The sequence below is a fragment of the Takifugu rubripes genome, chromosome 20 (genome assembly GCF_901000725.2).
Source record: "Takifugu rubripes chromosome 20, fTakRub1.2, whole genome shotgun sequence".
NCBI classification, from domain to species: domain Eukaryota; kingdom Metazoa; phylum Chordata; class Actinopteri; order Tetraodontiformes; family Tetraodontidae; genus Takifugu; species Takifugu rubripes.
This window is the reverse complement of record NC_042304.1, coordinates 5,199,696-5,218,334: the sequence shown is the minus strand read 5'-3', so window position 1 is coordinate 5,218,334 and position 18,639 is coordinate 5,199,696. Positions and strand designations below refer to the sequence as shown.

Sequence of the window (18,639 nt, the reverse complement as noted above, 5' to 3'; positions counted from 1 at the left end):
CTTTTTGTCCTGTTTGTTGGTGTGCACAGTTAAAGCAAACACATGAGTGGAGGAGGCACCCATAAGTGGATCCTCATAACCAACTCTGTTCTTTCCTCTTTCAACAAACAGGAAGTACATATGAGTGCGCGGCACGCTGCCATAAGAGCACACTCAGCCGTTTTTAAAGCAGTGTTAACGGGATTTTATCTGAGGGGAGTTTTGAGTTTGTAGTTTTAAAAGTGATTTCAGGAGAGCTGGCCAGAGGGCGTGGCCGAAAGTGGGCGTGGCCTGCACATCTGCGGACGCTCAGATGGAGCTACTGGTTAGAACCGGGTGCTAAAAACGCTCCAAGTCTAATATATCCTCTCGGATCTATCAGGAGTTACCTCAAATACAGGTAAAGTGGACTAAAACTCTTCCTTCTGCTAACATTGTGAATATGACGGCTGCTGACAGAAAAAATTGAAAAAGTGAAGTTATGCGCTAGGTCCAGCTAAAGCTAGCGAAGGCGGCGCACCGCGTTACTTACAACAACCGAAGCTAGTCGGTCAGGACTCGGGGAAAGTTGAACAAGTGGTCACTTTTCAAGGTGACTTTGCAGAGTTACTGGCCACAAACACCCACAGCAACACTGAAGCTGATTGTTGGAGAACAAAAACTTCCGCCCTTATCTGCCTTTATTACGGCGAGATATGCGGACACGAAGTTTACCTTCGCCGTCGTCAGCAAGGAGGAAAATGGACCCATTGACTGGGTTGATCAACAGATTTCAGCAGAAATATAAGAAATAACTGACCTTTTTGCAATTGTCTTACAATCCTGGCAGTGATGCAGAAATGTAGAGAACACAGATGTCCAGGCAAATTCGTTATTTCTTGTCTTGGATCATTGTTTATTCTCACACACACACACACACACACACACACACACACACACACACACACACACACACACACACACGGCATATCTCGCCGTAATAAAGGCAGATAAGGGCGGAAGTTTTTGTTCTCCAACAATCAGCTTCAGTGTTGCTGTGGGTGTTTGTGGCCAGTAACTCTGCAAAGTCACCTTGAAAAGTGACCACTTGTTCAACTTTCCCCGAGTCCTGACCGACTAGCTTCGGTTGTTTTAGAGTTTTAGTCCACTTTACCTGTATTTTACTAGCTGTGTCTCGTATCGAAGATGTGCATGCAGGAGCTCTACCATAAAAGCATTCCAGGTCAGAAATAACCTGACCTGGTACATTCTACCTCCACCTTTGCCCCACTTTATTGAGATGCACTGCGTTGCTCGTATTTACAGAAGCACTGGGCGAGCCCAGGGCCCTGCAGACAGCGACCGACGAAGTTACTGGCCTTTCCAGCCAGCACAGATTGCAAGAGTCCGGTGGAGCCCAGACGGAAGCCCAGGACCAAGCATGTCCACTGACCAGGAGCCCACGTTCACAGTGAAGCTGATACAGCTGATTCTGCTCTCCACCTATTGGGGGATGCAGATCTGGGTCACCTTTATATCAAGTTTGTACCACATGTTCACAGCTCTAAATCACTCTGACCTCAGCTGTGTGGCTCTAGTGGCTATGAGAAAGTACCTCCTTGTAATCTGATGGTTATTGCGTTTTATTCATTGATATTCTCATTTCTGCGCAGGCTTTGTGATGAACAACCACCTGAACAGACACACGTATGGATTCATCCAGAGTCGGCTTGTTCCCTTTTACCTCCACTTGGGTTCAGCTTGTGCCTTCTTTAACCTTACCATTTATGCAGTTTATCATCCCAGTGACATGCTGAATGACAGAGAGGCCTTCCAGGTCTGTCACGCCTTCGCCGTCTTGGCTAAAACTCAACATGGAATGCTGCTTTTGAAACTGACGTCTGCTCTCCCCCACCAGATTTTTATTTTCTTTGTGTCGGTGACGGTGGCGGCCATCAACGCCCAGTGGTTCGGCCAGATGGCGTCAGAGATCATGGCGGACATGCACCTCATTGAGCAGGCGTATGGGCTGGGCCAGGACATCGGCCTGTCGTCCAACCGGGAAGCTTATGCCAAACTGTGCGAGACAGATATTAAATACAGACACCTGAGCAGCCGTCTTTGGCTCTACCGGCTGCTGTCCTCACTCTGTAATGTCTGCTGCGTCGGCTGCAACTTCTATAGTCTTTGCTACATGGCTGAGAACCTCAACACCCTTTAAAAAAAAAAAGACTCTTGATACCCAAGAGCCACTTTTTGTTTTTAACCATCGTGCTAATTTATGTATTTAAATCACATATTTCTGGTTCATGAGATCAAAACTCAGGAAAGGGTTGAGTTTTGCACTTGTTATGAAAGGGTGCAGTTTGATTTGTAGCAGAAAGAAAACAGGAACTCCTGTCACATGTAGTGTGGCTAAAACTGGCGGCTTCTTGGACGTATCCACCTGTTAATTACTCTGTGGACTCCAGACCAAAGCAATGAAACCCAGTGAAATGAACCTGCTGCTCTTTTATAGCTGAGCACCAGAGGATTTTCTGCAAGAGCTGCTGGTCTTGCTACCAGTCCTGTTCTTCTTGTTTGGGTAAACTTAGTACCTTCAGTGTAGTGGCACAGGTTTATCTGGCTCACGAGCTCGTTGCTATTTGTGCCTGTTGCTGTGCCTGAAAGAGGATCTGATGCATTTATGATTTCTAGCGTATGATCAATAATGTTTTGAAGTTTTGGTGCCAGGGATATTTTGTATATGTAAACAGATCTAGTGTATTGATCTGTAACTGGTTTTGGAACAGTGTCTTGTTGTCTTTGTGAGTGGGTGTGATGTGTCTGCAGGAAAGTGATGCAAGTGTGATCTGTAATTTAAAAGGTTTGCTTTGCTGGATGCATCATGCCAGGCTCGAGGCTTTCAATAAACGTGCTTTTTGTTTTCTTAGCTGCTTTATCCCTTTTGGAGTCATGGGGAGGGTGCTGAAGCCTATCCCATCTTTTTGGTTGCAGGGGTTGTGGATTTAGTACCTTGGCATAATTTTGGGGTGTTCTGGGACCTTTCCCTGCCAGAGCACCTTTTGGTGTTTTTGTCCATGCTGAGTCTTGAATTGGGAGCCCTCTGCTTCTTAGCCCAGTCCTTAACACACTGAGCTACCAATGCTGCCGCCTCCATATGCTTTCACATTTAATTTGTCTCTTGTGGCACAATTTAAGCATATATACAGCTAAATTATCAAAAACAGCTGTCACCTCGTAGTTTGCATTGGAAATTTAAATATTTCATGTTTCATGTCTGTAAAATTACAGGAAATTCTAAGTTGCGGAGAAAGTAACGAGTTTATCTATATTATGGGTGTTTGGCGACGCCTTGCGGCCGTAAACGGAATTGGAATCAGTTCAAAAGTCTCAAACGGGTTTCCATGGTGATTTTAAACAATGATACATATACAGTATACACAAACACTACATAAATTTAAAAAAGAAAAGAAGGATTTCAACAGTTTTCTTTATTAAAAATACACTTAGATGAGTTGCGCATCAGAATGTACAAGTTGCACACATTCTAAGAAAGTAATAAATACAAAAAGATGCAAATTAAAAATGTAACAAGAAGTCACATTACGGACTCTTAAAAGGTTTAGAAAAACGTGTATCTTAATAATACTTAGAACTATTTTCAGATAAATTGAGTAACCTCTACAGTGCAACCAACAGGTGGTTGACTTTCACCATTCTTCTTGGGTGGCACCTCAGTTAAAAGTGCGCTGACAATTTGTTGAGAAAGCAAATTAACGGAATAGTTTTGTACAAATAAGGCCCAAGTACCAATTGGTAATTCACTTGTACCAGTAACAGACCCAAAAGGTCTAGAGCCGTTCTGTAACACTGAGGCAGCAACATGTAAACTAATCAGCTCCCATGTGGAGGCAGCGACGTTACGTACAGCCACAATCAGCCCACTGCCCCTCTGGCTGGAGGATGACATTGTTCTCATCAACATTTACCTGCCGTGTGTGTGTGTGTGTGTGTGTGCGCGCGTGTGTGAAAAAGATAACAAATGTCAGTGCATCTCACTGTGCTTAGAAGGCAACTAATGTTACATTCCTTGTAAACAGCAAAGAATTAGACCTTTAAAATTACTATCAACTCTTCCCATGATGCACCAGTATGCACCCTGCTAAATACATTTAAATTTTACTCATCTTATCGTTGAAATGTCAGAACTTTGTAACAGAATATATCATCTCTGGGTCCCTTCCCTCCACAATAAGCTCATGTATAAATATCCAACTATATAAAAAAGAAAACAATACAAAATAAATCCATAAACCCTCAGGTGGGTTGATGTCGCCAGGGTACCAGGAGGTGACGCTCCTTTCCATCACCACCAGTCTTATCATGCTAAAAACACTCCATAAATAAGTTTTTAAGCATAAAAAAAGAATCAAATCCAGTGTTTGTCATACAACCACTTTGCCCTTCATGTCCAGTTTGGTGCTTTCGCTCACTTTATTGGTCTGCTCCTCTGTGAACGTGATGTAGGAGTAAACCAGACTGCCAGCAATGCTGCAATAAACACACGTTAGCACGTTAGCATTGCGTTAGGGTCTAAGGACCAAAAATGCCAGCAACTTCTCTGGTAAAATGGGGTAGTTTGAACGTCACCAGTGTGAGACTTGAACATGTTGCAGCACATTGACAGTTGGAACACTGCTGATATTTCCCCAACATGACCCAACAGGCAGATAGAGATTCCTGCGAATGGCTGACAACCGCATGTGCGTGTGTGATCTGTGAGTCTGCATCAACCCACCAAACCTCATCGGGCTCACATCTGTTTACAGCTGTAAACAAGGACAACCTCTGTGCCTCTAGGATATAACACACAAGGGGCTGGGAGGTAAACAAAGCCTCCCCAGAGGTGACTTTGTGTCAGAGGGAGACTCAGAACAGCCTGGTTTAATTAAGCACCAGTGATGATGACGCAGCTTTAGAGTTCCCAACACAGGAAAATGTTGATTTTATTTCAAGTTTTGCCTTAAAATGCTGGACCAGCTTAATATTTATCACCTGGAAATAATAAAATAACAACACAAAATAAAAAAAGTCATCGAAATTTAAAGAAAATCAGATTAATTGATCTGTAGTATTCATCTATGACTGCGGGACTAATATATCCTTGCTGATTGACGAGTCCTACAATCTGGTAACAGTATTTAGAGTATTTTGACCCACTGAGCCTGCTGTAGTTCTGTGCTACCATCAGAAACAAGCTGAACTCTGCTGAATTCCATTTCAACATTACCTCAGAACTTCAGGGGGTGTTGCCATGACAATGCCAAATGGGGAATCTTAAAATTCAAACTTTAAATGGAATGTCAGTCGACGTCGTGGACACGGTGCTTGAGCACACTTCATTTGCCCAGAAAAATCCTCCACGGGGCCTCAGACCAGTGAGTCCAGCCTTCGGAAAATCTAAAACCCAGCAGATGTCAGAGAGCTGGAGCTTCATACCTGATATTCAACCCAATGAAGTTGGTCCATGAGAAGATGTAGTCACCGCTCAGCACCATCCCGATGTACGTCACTAGGACATTCTGGAAAACGCACACATCAAGCAAAGCCTTAAAAATGCTGTTGGGTTATCTACCGAAATGTTCCGATAAACCTGAAGTGGACCTTGATGCAGCCGACAATCGTGGTGGTTAAAGCCGAGTTGTACTGTGTGCAGAGCACAGTGGAATACATCAGGACGAACCTGCAGAGAAACGTCACCTTTGTTGCTCAAGACCGCGTTACGCATCAGCACTGCCACAGAACATCGGTGCGTCTGCAGGGTCTGTTCTGTCCTGCCTGCTCGCAGCCGCACGCACACATTACACTGAGGCGTGTGTTCTCACCCCATGATGCAAGAGAGGATGAACTGGCTGAGGAAAAGCATGTCTGACCAACCGTCGTATTCCACAGCCTGGGGAAAACAAAAATTAGAAAAACTAAATTAAATACACCACCAGCATTATTAAAATAAACAGGAATCACATAAAAAGGCAGTTGTGGCAGCATGAGCCTGTTGTAATTACTGCACCAGAGAGCTACGTTATCCATAGGCAGTTTGTGGACGAATGATTTAAAAGAAAGTAAATGGAAACAAGGATATAAAAGAAGTGCAGAATTACTGCTGACATCTTTAAACGAATACATCTGTAATAAAGCTCTGATTCAGAAAGTTTTACAGGGCGGAGGTCTGTATCTCTTCTGAGGTTCTTCAGTCAAGCGGCACACATGCTGCAATAACTCTCAGAGGTGTATAAAAGCTGCTTTGTGCCTTGGTGGCTGCTGGGCCCCAGCTGGTCAAACCAGGAAGTCCCTGCCAACCATTGGCAACAAACAGGCAGCTCGTAATAACGGAACACACGTATTCACATGGGTGCGCTCACTTCAACGGCAGTGTGCAATGTGAGGGGGAAAAGGTTGTGCCTTAACTCCGGCGTCTTACCTTCTGCATATCTCCAGTGACATGAGCCAACAGTAGTGTGGGAATGATCATAAATAAAGCGTTATAATACAACAAGCCATACTTCCCCAGCTCCTGCGAAAAAGCAGAGAAGCACATGAGCGTGAAGAGACAGAGCACGTGAGAACACAGCCCCCGGGAACTAACAGAGCTGCATGTATGGCCGACCCGCTGCACAGAGCGGAAATACACCTTTATGCTAGCATCTGTCTGATTTTGCACTCCTTCCCCAAATTACGCTGCATTAACAGCTGGTACGGCATCACGGGCTAAATGTGGTCCCAGCTCTGCCGTTGCTGTAATGTGAGAGCTGAGCTGTGTGCTCGGGTGCCATAAAATAGAACTGAAACACGCCTCGAACCATTTCTGACCCAAGAGCACTTAACTGAACAATCTGCCTCACATCTGCTACAACAGCAGATTTTAACAGCATTTAAACCAGCCGAGTAGATAAATAAGAATGAGTCATTGTGGGTGTTGTTTCCGCAGAGTCCTTCGGGACAGAGAGTGAAGGACACCTCGCGAGTTCTGTAAATGCACCGACATCAGCTCTAAATTCCGTATACAGCTCCAAGCCCACAATGGCGACTATTCACGGGGCTGCCACATACCTTAGCGTCTAATTTTTGTTTCACATAGGCTCCATTAGCTGCAGTGAGCACATCATTCAGGAGGATGAACACGTAGCCTTGCATGTCAAACGACAAGTCTGCACTGTAAAGAGAATTATGGAGGAAAGTCAGGCTTGTGTCGCTTATGGTTTCACTTAGGGCGTGCTTCTTTAATGACAGAAAGGCAACATGTGGGGACAATATGACTTAAGTGAGGACGTATATCAGGGCTGGACGAGCCGTTAAAGGGAAGGGCAATTATGGTTTGGCTTAAAGCCGTGACACCTGGACATATCAGAACATACCTGGCGGCTATGAACGCCCCAAGGATCATTGTAAATACCGTTAGCTGGACTGGCCTTGAGAATTTCTTCCTGTGAAAGGTCAGACAGCAAGGAAATTCAATCTGTCTGCTCTGAGTCATACATAAGAGACTTTGAGACAGCACAGTGTCTGACAATTTTTTTCCTAAAAAAGTAGTTTTAGGGCATGGCCCATCTTACTTGAGTAGAAATCCCTCAGCCAGCATGGTGAACAGGATAGAGAATCTTCTGAGCACAGTGAACATAGGCAGGCTGTCGAAAGAGTACTTAATATTATCATGTGGACCAAATATCTGATGTCACTGAATCAGCAGCAATTACTTTAAACAGTCCACACATAAAACACTTACTTCAACCTTTTAGTTCCAAACAGGCCAGTGATCTGATTTCCCACATAGAGAAGAGGTAGAGGGAATGTCTGTGAAACCAGATAAGAGGGTAAATGAGGACTCTTTAAAAGAGCAAATGTTAAAGAGGACTGGTGGTTAGGACCATCACCTTGCGAGGTATAGTCTCATCACAGTCTGGGAAGCTGATCACCCTCGTAGCCTTGCCCACCCAAAGCACAACCACAGTAGCCAGCATCTGCACGCACGGAACAGAACATTAGACAAATGTTGTCCGGCTTCGGTAATGTAATGTGCTTACGCAAACTTGTGCACGGAGAAGAGTGCTGTCGATCTTACTTGTCCGATCCCGACACATATTGATGAAGGGAACCTACGTGAGAAAAGTCGCAGTCAGTTTCTCGGAATCTGACTGATACTTCACAATGAAATCGCAAAATGTGGCTTTATAAAACGCGATTGCTGACCGCAGTCCCAAATCAAAAGTTGTCGCTGATTGTTGGGCACCGCCGCGTCGGCTCCGCTATTCCGACGACTGAACTTCCAGGTGCTACGTTAGCTACCGTAGCTTCTCAAGTAAAACACCGTTTCAGGCGGAGCAGAAATCCTACCTGTAGTTGGTGAGGACGCTTTTGTTGATCACGACGATCAGAAAGGAGCTCACACCGTAAAACCCAGCGGCAAACAGCTTCACAAACACTGTCAAAGGTTTGTCCGCCATCCCCGACGAGCTCTCATTCCCCTCCGAGCGTCGGCTCTTCCTCTGCCATCTCGTCCCCCCAAACTTACCCACCGTTACACCCGCGCGCGCACGCAACACGTGCACGTGCACGTTGTACAACTTCCGCCCCTCACAGCCGCTTCATCGTTACCGGATAAATTTTGATGTCAGCATAAACAGAAGCGACAAATGCCATTCCGATAGGTACAGAGACTGTGTAAATAACTGATCTAACCTGAAGCTGAAAACTTAGAGTGACAAAAAAGATATATTTATATCTGTTTTATAGCAAATGTAATTATTTTTATATCCATTCCCAGCGGAAGCGACTAAACGTCCGGGTTTTTAATCACGTGTCTACAATGTGGTCATTTTTAGTCCAATCAGAAGTATTCAAAATTAATTCAGCGCAACACGTAAATCGAATAATCTGTAAGACACAACTACATATCACAGGGATTTGTGGCGTACATTATTATGTTACTAAAGACTTTCATGCAGCACTCTTCAAGACATCCTCTTTTGACACACAAAAAGACTGATATCAGGCATATCACTAAATGTATTGCATGTATATTCTATAATTTATTTCGAACATGTTACTTTTTATTTGATGTGATGTGTAATAGTAAAAGCGACATTAGGGAACAATTGTTTTAATAAGAATTATTGTGATCCACCTTTGGAGAAAAGGGAAAGTGGGCTGCAGAGGCAGGCAGCAAGGCGGTATGCTTGGTAATTATTTCCATTCAACAGTTTATGTTATGCTTAAACACGACCTCACCATATAAGACCAATGAAAGGCCAGCTCAGTGACCTGACCTTGCAAATGTGCCTGTGTATTTTGGCAGGTGGATGTGGGGTCCAAGCATGACGTGTCTCAGATAAGCAATGTGTCTCTACATGTGCCACGTTGCCAGACTGGGAGCAGAGTTGCAGGGTCTGTCTCTCATTCATTTCTTTCTGACAGGACCGAGCAGAGAAGGGACAGCTGATCACAGCCATGTCCGGACTGAACGCATCTCTAGGATATTTCCTGGGTGGAGCGATCTTTGCAACCCTAGTCCGGTTGCTGCTGAGAAAATGGCCAAGGTTTAGCTTCATTCTGGAGTTTGCTTCCTCCTTCATGCTGGTGGCATGTTGGCTGGAGGTGCAGACGATTATAGAGGTGGGGGAGTGGGCCGGAGGTCTCGGTCCTGACGTGACGGTGACCATCCTGTTTGTGGTTCTGCTAACACATGGTGTGATCTGTGGTGCAACGGGAAATCCAAATCTGGTCATTTTGAGGTTCCTGCAGATGGAGGCCAACACCCTGTCTGCTCTGCTGTCTGTAGCTGCTCTGTTTCTTGGGGCCCATGTGGCTCTACTGGCAGCAGGATACTACTGGAGCCTGGAGCTGACAGACATGCATATGATAAAAAACCTGATGGCCAGAGAGTGCAGCACATCTCTGCTGGTCTCTTTGCTTCAGGGCTTTTTCACAGAGTGTGTGTGCGCTCTTATCTTTCATCTAATCCAACTAAACCTGCAACGCAGACATGCTTTGATCCGAGTGCCCTTGATTGCTGTCCTGCTCACATTCTTCTCCCATACAGGTAAGAGCCCAGGGGCTCACCTTTGTCTTTTAAAACAATAGAGAATTCTAAACATGCACATATTTTAAAACTATATTTGTAGGCACAGTGTAGTTTTAAAAGTATGACATATAAAAGTAAATATGACACATGCTTTTCACAGATTTGATGTGGCTCATTTATCTTTTCAAAAAGCACTGAATAAGCATGTACTTGTCTACTTCAAGTGTTCCAGAACTTCTTGTAATATTAAATATTAAACATCTCCATGTTTCCATTTGTTCTGTGCAGCCAGAGGCTACACATCAGCTTACATCAACCCCTCTCTGGCTTATGGCCTCACCTTCTACTGTTCTGGGTTTACCTGGGCAGAGTACGCACTGGTCTACTGGCTGGGCTCTTTCACAGGTAAATGATTGCGTAGATAAAATATTTGTAGTTTCTTATCACTTATTAAAAGTAATCCCAATCAATGTTTTTCCCCCAGGCATGACTCTGGCGCTTTTCCTGTATATGGGCCATATTCCAAGGATATTTTCCAAGAACCTGCTATATTCTCAAAAAACACGTTTCAGAGTACCAAAAGGAGAAAAGAAGAAAATGTGAAAGAAACTACTTTTTATTTCCAAAAAGAATCTGACAACAAATGGTTAATGACACTGACTTCAAGTCACAGTTTGTGTTAATATTTTTTAAACAGAGTAGTAGTAGCGCTTTTCTTTTGGGACAACACCATTATCCAACCCAATCTAACCTGGGATTATTTATGATTGTTTCTTAAACTTGATATGAGTAAATATCCTCCCATAGCATCATCCATCTCTTCATCTGTATGGTTAAAAATAAAGACACAACTGCATACAGACATTTAAATAAAGTGACTCCCATCTCAAAAATATATCCTTGCACTGAAATAAATTACTAAAACAGACATCAGAACTATTTAAATAGGATTTCAGCATTTTCTAAGACTCAGTGTAAGAGAAGAACAGCTGCTATGTGCTGGTTATGTTCTGAGCAGCACCGGCTGTAGAAGACACTGACGTTGTTTGTCTGTGTTTGTCTGCATGGTTGTCTTTTGACCGATCTTTAAGAGAAGGCCCTGGACCTGGGATCAAAACAGAAAATCAACTGCACTGACAACATAACATTAGGAGAAAACGTTTCTTTTTGTGGTTATAGAATTACTGCATGTATGGAAACACATTTGGTGGGACGGGTGTAGAGCGTCAGGTTGGGGTTTGTCACCTGGCAGCTTTGGTGGTTGCTCCAACTGGGCCTCAGGTCGGTCCGCCCACAAACAATAATCTGGATTATTCAATAACTTCTTGGTATGTCCACAGCTGAGGCACCTCATAACAGTAAAGCGGATCTTGCCTTTTTTCCCTAATAAAAGACAAACACAATTTCATCACATTCATTACATTTTTAAATAAAAATATGTCGGACCATTTCTGAAAGTAAACAAATGACTTACTTCGCTGTCTTGTGGTAGCAGATACACCAGGGATGAGCAATGAGCAGCACTTTTTGCATACTGTTCTTTTTACTGATGGATCCCTGAAAAGAAATGAATAGTCAGCTGTGTGCTGCAGCGTTTACAAGTATAGTTCAAATGGAAATACACACCAGCTTTGTTACACTCTGAACATTAATTCTGGTTAGCAGGACAAGTGTTGATATTAAAGTTAAAATATGCCACAAATGATACAATTTAAATGCTAATGCATTTTATGCTCGAAGAAATACCAGATTTGTACAGTTGGATTTTGAAGGAAACGTTAGCAATAGATATTAAGGCAGATGGAATTAGAAAGTACTGATTGTCAACAAATGAATATTCAATAATATCAGGCCGGGAGATGTTACTGCAGCAGGAATAATGTCATCCTTTTTGCCAATTTTAATAAAATTATATATACAAGAATATTACTACCCCAAAACTACTACAAACTCTAAAACACTGTAGTGTATTCCAAATGTCGTGACACCAAATCAACCTTTACTTACTGTCTGAGAACCAAACGTCTTGCAATAGTTCTCTGTGTGGAACAGTAGAATCGAGCCAGTTCCACATTGTCAGGGTTCTGTGATAGAACACAGTGAGCAGCCTGCGGAAGATAAACACACCAACGGGCATGTTAGCGCGTTAGCCTGAGGGGTTAGCATGCTACAAACGCATGCTTTCTAACAGCGCATACGTTTCAAATGATTCTGCTCTTCCTACCTGGTAAAGATAGTTTAGCCTTTGATACGCATCTTTGTCTTTTATTTGGCCTGCCATTACACAAGGAAAACGGTCGGGAGAAATCCGTCTAAAGATGATGGCTAAGTTCAGGACGCTAACCGGATGAATGAACATACCACTTCCGGAGGGAAACTTCAGAATAAAAGCACACGATGGGGCACAACGCGTTTGTTAACATTTCCAAAAATGTGCCGCGAAATGAATAACCCGTCTTTAAACGTCAGGTGATTAGTCTCCGGGGTATGCAGACCAGACCTCCCAATCATTTCATCACTCAGCAATGTGTTGTTTTGTCCTGCGCCTTTTATCCATATAGTTATCGGAATGAAGCCTTGGCTCAGGACTGGCTCATTGCCATTCCGACTTCCAGGTGCAGTCATAAAACCAACCCATTTTAAAAACGCTTATTGTTTCCAGTCCAGTCATCGATAAGAAATGTTAAATGCTAGCTTAGTCATTTTATATCCCCATGTGGATATAAATAAGGCACCATGTCCGTGGAACAATTACCCCCACAACCAAATCAGAAAAGCACAACAGTTGCATTTATTTGAATGTGCAGACAGGGTTGTTAGTTGTTCAGACAAAAAGAGGTCTACAAATTGTCTCAATCATGCATTTTACAACTAACCATGTTGATATGGCAACTTTTTAAAAACTAATCATTAAGTACACAATATACAAAAAGCGCATTTCTTAGTCCAGAAGAACACAGAGGACAGAGATTGACATACAATACTCATTTATAATAACAATAAAGAAGGAAGAAGAAACCCTGTCAATCTAACATTTAGCCTGTAAGGTGCACCTCTGGTATCAGGAGACTGGTGGAACTGGGGAAGAACTGGTACAGTAGATCTGTCAAGTGTGACAGTAAACAAACAAAAAAAAGACGATGTGTTCATGATGAATGTACTAAAATGTTTCCTATAAAAAAAAAAACAGTAAAAGGAAATGTCTTTAAAAATGCGAGAGTTCACTGAACGATCAGAACAACGAGGGGACACGTATGAAATTCAAGTATCAAAAGAACTAAGACACTGACGAGCTGAAACGGTCAATTACAAAGGTAGTAAAAATGACGGGAAGAAGAAATTTTCACAATCAACAATACATTAGGCAACATTTTGCATCTGTTTAAGGCAGTTGATTAAAAAAACAAAATAATAATACACTACATGGAGCTAGGCATCTTCTTCGTTGAATACCAGCCCAGCCCGACCGCGACACTGGGAAATTTGCTGCACAACGTAACTACGCCTGACTCTGAATCTAAGCGCCTGGGCTGGCTTGTCTCCGTGCGTCTGGATGAGTGTAGAGTTCTGGTGGACAGCGTTGGGGGTTGTGTTGTATTTTTGGTCTTCTTCACAGTGAGGTCTGTCGGGGCTTGTAAGGCTGCTTCATGCGGAGTGACGAGACACTCTCAGCCAATTGTCTGGCACAATATTGAAATGGTTTTGGCACAAACGTGTGCACAGCGTGGAAAGGCGGGCGCGGCTCTTCTCTTCTCGTTAACGATTGCCCTTCATGGCCTCCTTGGCGGCCAGGATGAGAGGTGTGAGACTGGAGAGGGGCTTCGCCAGCTTCAGGAAAGGATGCTGCGCGTGGAAAAAGAACACAAACAAACAATCAAAGAGCGGCACCTTTAACAATGGAAGAAAATCCTTGGTAAACAGGAAGCTCGTCTGACCTGGAGCAGCTCTTTGCTGCCGCCTCGTTTCTCTACGTCCATCTCCAGGCAACAGTTGAGGAAGTCTCTGAACACCGGGGACAGCTTCTCTGGGTTCTGGAGCTCGGGCGTGCCATTTGTGGCAATCAGGTACAACGCCTGCAAGAGAGGAAGAGACCAGATGAAGAGATCTGGTAACCGCAATTTCATATGGACGCTCACAGCAGTTTATTCAGGTTAAACGGGCAAAAAAAGGATGGCAATTGTAGTTAAGCTGAATATAAGTGATTGTTTGAGTTCTACTGTAAGGTAAATTTGTCAAGTCTTATAATTCATGTCTCCAGATTCCACCTACTTACTTCCTGTTTGTATCAAATATTGGATGAATGAGAATAAATGAATGGTGGGAGGAGTTGAAACCGTGGTGGGTACTTCCTAAATCTTTAATACAGTTGCACGTGAAAGGGGACCTGTGTGGACTTTTGGTGTCACTCACTCGTAGCGGGTTCTCGTTCAGGTAGGGGGGCTCTCCTTCCACCATCTCAATGGCCATAATACCCAGTGACCAAATGTCGACTTTGGGCCCGTAAGCCTTCCGGGTCACCACCTCAGGAGCCATCCAGTAAGGCGTTCCTACCATGGTGCTGCGTTTGCTTTGCTCTGGAGTGATCTGGGCGCAGAAGCCGAAGTCGGCTGAGGGGAGATAAAAGAGGAGGGTCAACACACGGCACGGCGGGTGGGTTTAACAGGCTGCTCCTGGCAGCAACGGAGCAGGACTCACTCAGCTTGACAGAACCGTCCATTCCGAGTAACACATTGTCACTTTTGATGTCTCTGTGAATGACCTGGTTGGCGTGCAGGAAATCCAAGGCTTGTAAACACTGCAGGAAGTGAAGAGAATGGGAGGACATTGCTGAGCCTTTCAACCATCAAATAATGTAAAAACCCAGGCTGAAATCTTTCCACGGGGCCCCCGGCTGGAGCGTTACCTCTCGGCAGACAGCAGCGATCTGGGCCTCATCCATGCAGGTCTCCGTGACCACATCTGTCAGCGACCCGCCGGCCAGGTACTCCATCACCACAAACAGCTCCTCCCCCATCAGGAAACTGACGCACAAACACACACCATGACCCACTGCTACCGTGCAGCCGGGGAATGTGCGGGTTGTCCTTGTATCACCTGTCTAAGAAGTTGACGATGTTGGGGTTCTTCAGCTCCTTCATCACCAGAATCTCATTGATGATCAGCTCCTTCTTGGGCTGCTTCTGAAGGTTGATCTGTTTAATGGCCACCTGAAAAGAGAGAGAGAGCGCAAGGACTCCATGTTTTGTTCAACTGGGGAGCCTCCCTGAGGATCCCAGTCACTCACCTCCTGGCCAGTAGCCACATCGATGGCTGTGAAGACGGTTCCAGATGCACTGAAAATGTGAGAAAAACCAAACCCATAAACCTGCTTTCTTGTTTTCCCCACAAACGCTGCAACGGTTCATTCAGGATATGTAACAAAACTGATCGTTTTAGATTAAAAACTGGGCATTTTGTCTGGGAAATAGGATGCTGACAAGTCCACAAACACCCCAATATGGATCAATCGCTGGAACAATCTTATAAAGTGATTCACAAACGCTCGATGACACATTAACACTCACCCCTGACCGATTTTTTTCGTATCTGGTGTATTTCTTCTTGGGGTCTCCGATGCTCACGATGGTTCCTTGAAACAAAAACGATGGCGTGTAAAGGAAGCAGCAGCACTTAAAGAGCTGTGCTGTATCAGGAGGATCTGGGAAGAACTAACTGACTCAGTTTATCCATGATTTCCTCATCAGACATCTTGCCCTTCTTTTTCTGCCTGTCTGCAGCCTTGGAAGCCACGTCGCCGTCCACGCAGGGATTTGGGGCAGGGATCGGATCGATCACCGAGCGAGTGTACACCTGCACAAACACACACATCTATAAACTAAACAAGGAAAGCAGCGTTTCAGGCGTATGAGAAATAGGACTCACACTCTTTGTGTGCTCCGGTCTCGGTGCCACGACAGGAGGAGGAGTTTCGTCGTCGTCGTCATCGTCGATGTCTTTGATATTCGCAGAGGAGGGTTCGGTGCCTTTCTTGACGGGCTAATTTAGAGGGAAATATTGTCAGAATTCTACAGGACCACACAGTAAACACACCTGTGTGTGTGTTTCAACAGTTTTTAACACTCACAGACTGAGGGCCTGGTGTGAAAGCGTCTTTTTCTGCAAATAAAAGAGCAGATTCGCAGATGAAAAACAAGCAGCGGCCGCAGAAACACCGAACTGTTCTGATGTTCTTGGACTTAATGATTTACATGAGCTCATATCGATCCCATTGTTGCTCAGGGGAGAAGAATCCGCTTGAAGACAAGAGGCAATAAATAACTTGAGGGCAACTTAACAAATTGAATTCAGAGCCTCACCAGAGGAGGAAAAGCTGAGGTACTTCTGCCGACCGTTGCCTGTCGAGTCGTAAAATTTGAGAACGTCCAGCACAGCCTGTGGGTTTTTCTTCTGCTCCGACTTGGTGATGTTTGACGTCTGGAGCAGTCGGGCCCATTGCTCCGGCATGCCCTGTGCAGAGACGGCATTAGGTCTGGCGGGCGGATGCCGAGGGGCTTCGGAATACGAGTGACCAATAGCAAACAGGAGGAACTCACAGTGAACTCCCCAGTGACGGCGTCAAAGCCAACGTGTATGGTGTGTTCAAAGTCTGAAGGCGGCGAAATCTCCGGTCGCTCCTTGTCCCGATCCTTCTTCCTACCACCTGAGAAAAAAAACAAAAACAAGGATGTTGACATTATTACAGGATAAACTCATCATATACGGGTCAACACTGCGCTACAGTGAACCGCAGGTATCAGAAATGACGGGAGCCTTGTTGTCCTCTCACTTTTTTCGGCTCCAGAAAAGATTGAGATGATTTTGTTCCGAGGTTTTCTCTCCTCGGGCACAGACGGCAGCGGTTTGGAGCTGTGGTTGGCCGAGAGGGAGTCTTTGCCGGAACCGGTGCTGAAGATGGTGCTGCTCATGCGGACCGGAGGGGCGGGGGGTTTATCCTCAGATTCGCCGTTATCACACATCTCTGGAGGTTGTTCGGGAGGGGGGGAGAGGAGGGCTCACTGGGCTAAGATGGGCCGAGGGACGGCGCGGTCACAGACGGACAGGGTGGCAGACAGAGGGTGCGAGACGGCGCTCACATCAGCATGAGGCACAGGCGTGATCATGCAGCGACCTGAGGTGGCCCCGATGACCAGAGTAGAGGAAGGGTTGTACCGAGCGCCCCTGGAGCAATATCTGACGTAAAAACAAAGAAAAGTATAACAGCATTTCTGCCAAATGGGGCTTGTATGTGGTGCAAAGTCATCTGGAAATGGCATTTTCAAGCTTACAGACTCCTGGGGAGGACAATGCATTCAAAAAGGCTTATTTGAATTAATATGCCCGTACATTTCTGGACTTGCACTTATCATCTACAGCATTATTCTCAGGTCAGAATCCAAAATGCACAAGACGTCTCATGAAATGGAGATAAAGCGGCTGTTATGTTGCTAATAAAAAGGTCAACATATCAAGTTCCAATGAGAGGAACACTGCAACTGACAGCTTACTATGGAATTTAATGTAAAACATTGGAGTAACAATAAGTGATAACGACTGTTACAGTTTTTAATGCCATGCATCCAATTTGAAATGTACAGTAGAAGCCAACAGGGGATGGAAGAATAAAGGAAATTACAATCACTGCAGAGAAGTTAACATGGAAATAAAATGCCTTAACTTGGCTGTTTCTTGCTGATATCACTATATCGACATTTTGGCTGTTGTTTTGGTATCTAACGGTATTTCTGTTTTCTCAAAAATGCCCTTCAAATGAGCAACAACCGGGGCGGCTAGCCAGCTAACGCTAGCATTAACTACTTGGCCAACAAGTGCGCTAGCATTAAGCTAATGTTAGCATGACAAGCTACACTAAATCACTGTCACCTTTTATGTCCACCCAAGACAACCCTTATTCAACCAAACTTAATTTTCAGACAATAACATAAAACAACCGATGACTTCAAACATTAGCACGGCTGCGGAAAGTTACCAATATCAAGGCTGGATCTGCTTTATTTGCACGCTAACGTAGCCGACGCGGAGCTCACCGGAGGTTCCACACCACTTAAACTTGAATAGAACTTTACTCCCGGATGACCCTCGACGGGCTGGGTAGGAAAAAGCTTAAGATTCCGCTAAAAGTTCTCCTCCTGACGCATGAGGGCTCGGTGGCCCAGATCCCGTAGAAACAGCTTGGTGAAAGCGCGTCGACAACTATTTACAGTGCAAGTTTTCTTGTCTTTTTCGGCCTTTGGATGATTCCGCTATGACGAGGGGGAAGCGGAACTACCGACCCAGCCCAAGCCTGCTCAATAAATGCCCCAGATGAACCGTGCGTGAAGCACCGCAGCCTGCGGACAGAGGTGGACGCTGTCCCCAGAATGGGAATCATTAGGAAGGGATCTTCTCAAATGTCATTTTGGCTCATGCAGCTGAGCAGCACCACACCTTTCAGTGATGTGGGTTAAAGGATAAACCTGCATTTACCCTCATTTTACACACTTTCCCCCCAATGCAAGATGTTTATTTTGCTACAGTGTGGACATGGATTGTGTCTCAGTGAT

General features: G+C 44.7%; 5 protein-coding genes across 5 annotated transcripts; 2 read left to right on the top strand and 3 right to left on the bottom strand.

Annotated features, from left to right (window-relative positions):
• Positions 1-127: 127 nt before the first annotated feature.
• Positions 128-3,121, top strand: LOC101078264 (transmembrane protein 205). Its single transcript, XM_003973952.3, has 4 exons — positions 128-379; positions 1,285-1,499; positions 1,632-1,795; positions 1,877-3,121. Exons 2-4 carry the CDS (start codon positions 1,400-1,402, stop codon positions 2,177-2,179), a joined length of 567 nt encoding a protein of 188 aa, XP_003974001.1. The 5' UTR covers positions 128-379; positions 1,285-1,399; the 3' UTR covers positions 2,180-3,121.
• Positions 3,122-3,356: 235 nt separating this feature from the next.
• Positions 3,357-8,561, bottom strand: slc35d1a (solute carrier family 35 member D1a). The gene is made up of 12 exons (XM_011614570.2): positions 8,353-8,561; positions 8,081-8,114; positions 7,893-7,979; positions 7,745-7,812; positions 7,575-7,646; positions 7,377-7,445; positions 7,072-7,174; positions 6,443-6,535; positions 5,847-5,914; positions 5,626-5,704; positions 5,461-5,543; positions 3,357-4,512 (listed from the first exon to the last, which is right to left on the bottom strand). Exons 1-12 carry the CDS (start codon positions 8,460-8,462, stop codon positions 4,407-4,409), a joined length of 972 nt encoding a protein of 323 aa, XP_011612872.2. The 5' UTR covers positions 8,463-8,561; the 3' UTR covers positions 3,357-4,406.
• Positions 8,562-9,422: 861 nt separating this feature from the next.
• aqp12 (aquaporin 12) lies at positions 9,423-10,917 on the top strand. Its single transcript, XM_003973857.3, has 3 exons — positions 9,423-10,057; positions 10,328-10,444; positions 10,524-10,917. The coding sequence occupies exons 1-3, from the start codon at positions 9,466-9,468 to the stop codon at positions 10,640-10,642; spliced, it is 828 nt and encodes a 275-aa protein (XP_003973906.1). The 5' UTR covers positions 9,423-9,465; the 3' UTR covers positions 10,643-10,917.
• rpp21 (ribonuclease P subunit p21) lies at positions 10,638-12,420 on the bottom strand. The gene is made up of 5 exons (XM_003973950.3): positions 12,264-12,420; positions 12,047-12,147; positions 11,514-11,596; positions 11,285-11,422; positions 10,638-11,144 (listed from the first exon to the last, which is right to left on the bottom strand). The coding sequence occupies exons 1-5, from the start codon at positions 12,396-12,398 to the stop codon at positions 11,032-11,034; spliced, it is 570 nt and encodes a 189-aa protein (XP_003973999.2). The 5' UTR covers positions 12,399-12,420; the 3' UTR covers positions 10,638-11,031.
• A 387-nt stretch (positions 12,421-12,807) lies between these two features.
• Positions 12,808-18,452, bottom strand: pak2b (p21 protein (Cdc42/Rac)-activated kinase 2b). Its single transcript, XM_011614568.2, is given in 16 exon segments — positions 12,808-13,882; positions 13,975-14,112; positions 14,450-14,646; positions 14,735-14,834; positions 14,943-15,060; positions 15,134-15,246; positions 15,324-15,372; positions 15,604-15,617; positions 15,619-15,668; positions 15,757-15,889; positions 15,962-16,075; positions 16,164-16,195; positions 16,396-16,546; positions 16,633-16,739; positions 16,866-17,269; positions 18,124-18,452. Coding segments are annotated over 15 exon segments (1,593 nt in total). The 5' UTR covers positions 17,056-17,269; positions 18,124-18,452; the 3' UTR covers positions 12,808-13,795.
• Between the last annotated feature and the right edge of the window lie 187 nt (positions 18,453-18,639).

What these genes read in the sequence shown, in the direction of transcription:
- rpp21 (XM_003973950.3), bottom strand. Translation starts at nt 12,398, where the DNA reads ATGTTCATTCATCCGGTTAGCGTCCTGAACTTAGCCATCATCTTTAGA. An exon ending in GGCTAAACTATCTTTACCAG is followed by an intron (nt 12,148 to 12,263) that starts GTAGGAAGAGCA and finishes TATCTTCCGCAG; the next exon opens with GCTGCTCACTGTGTTCTATC. An exon ending in GCAACCACCAAAGCTGCCAG is followed by an intron (nt 11,145 to 11,284) that starts GTGACAAACCCC and finishes TTTTGATCCCAG; the next exon opens with GTCCAGGGCCTTCTCTTAAA.
- aqp12 (XM_003973857.3), top strand. Translation starts at nt 9,466, where the DNA reads ATGTCCGGACTGAACGCATCTCTAGGATATTTCCTGGGTGGAGCGATC. An exon ending in CACATTCTTCTCCCATACAG is followed by an intron (nt 10,058 to 10,327) that starts GTAAGAGCCCAG and finishes TGTTCTGTGCAG; the next exon opens with CCAGAGGCTACACATCAGCT. An exon ending in CTGGCTGGGCTCTTTCACAG is followed by an intron (nt 10,445 to 10,523) that starts GTAAATGATTGC and finishes TTTTTCCCCCAG; the next exon opens with GCATGACTCTGGCGCTTTTC.
- slc35d1a (XM_011614570.2), bottom strand. Translation starts at nt 8,462, where the DNA reads ATGGCGGACAAACCTTTGACAGTGTTTGTGAAGCTGTTTGCCGCTGGG. An exon ending in GCTGAGGGATTTCTACTCAA is followed by an intron (nt 7,446 to 7,574) that starts GTAAGATGGGCC and finishes GACCTTTCACAG; the next exon opens with GAAGAAATTCTCAAGGCCAG. An exon ending in CGATTGTCGGCTGCATCAAG is followed by an intron (nt 5,544 to 5,625) that starts GTCCACTTCAGG and finishes TGCGTTTTCCAG; the next exon opens with AATGTCCTAGTGACGTACAT.
- LOC101078264 (XM_003973952.3), top strand. Translation starts at nt 1,400, where the DNA reads ATGTCCACTGACCAGGAGCCCACGTTCACAGTGAAGCTGATACAGCTG. An exon ending in CTGGGTCACCTTTATATCAA is followed by an intron (nt 1,500 to 1,631) that starts GTTTGTACCACA and finishes ATTTCTGCGCAG; the next exon opens with GCTTTGTGATGAACAACCAC. An exon ending in ATGACAGAGAGGCCTTCCAG is followed by an intron (nt 1,796 to 1,876) that starts GTCTGTCACGCC and finishes CTCCCCCACCAG; the next exon opens with ATTTTTATTTTCTTTGTGTC.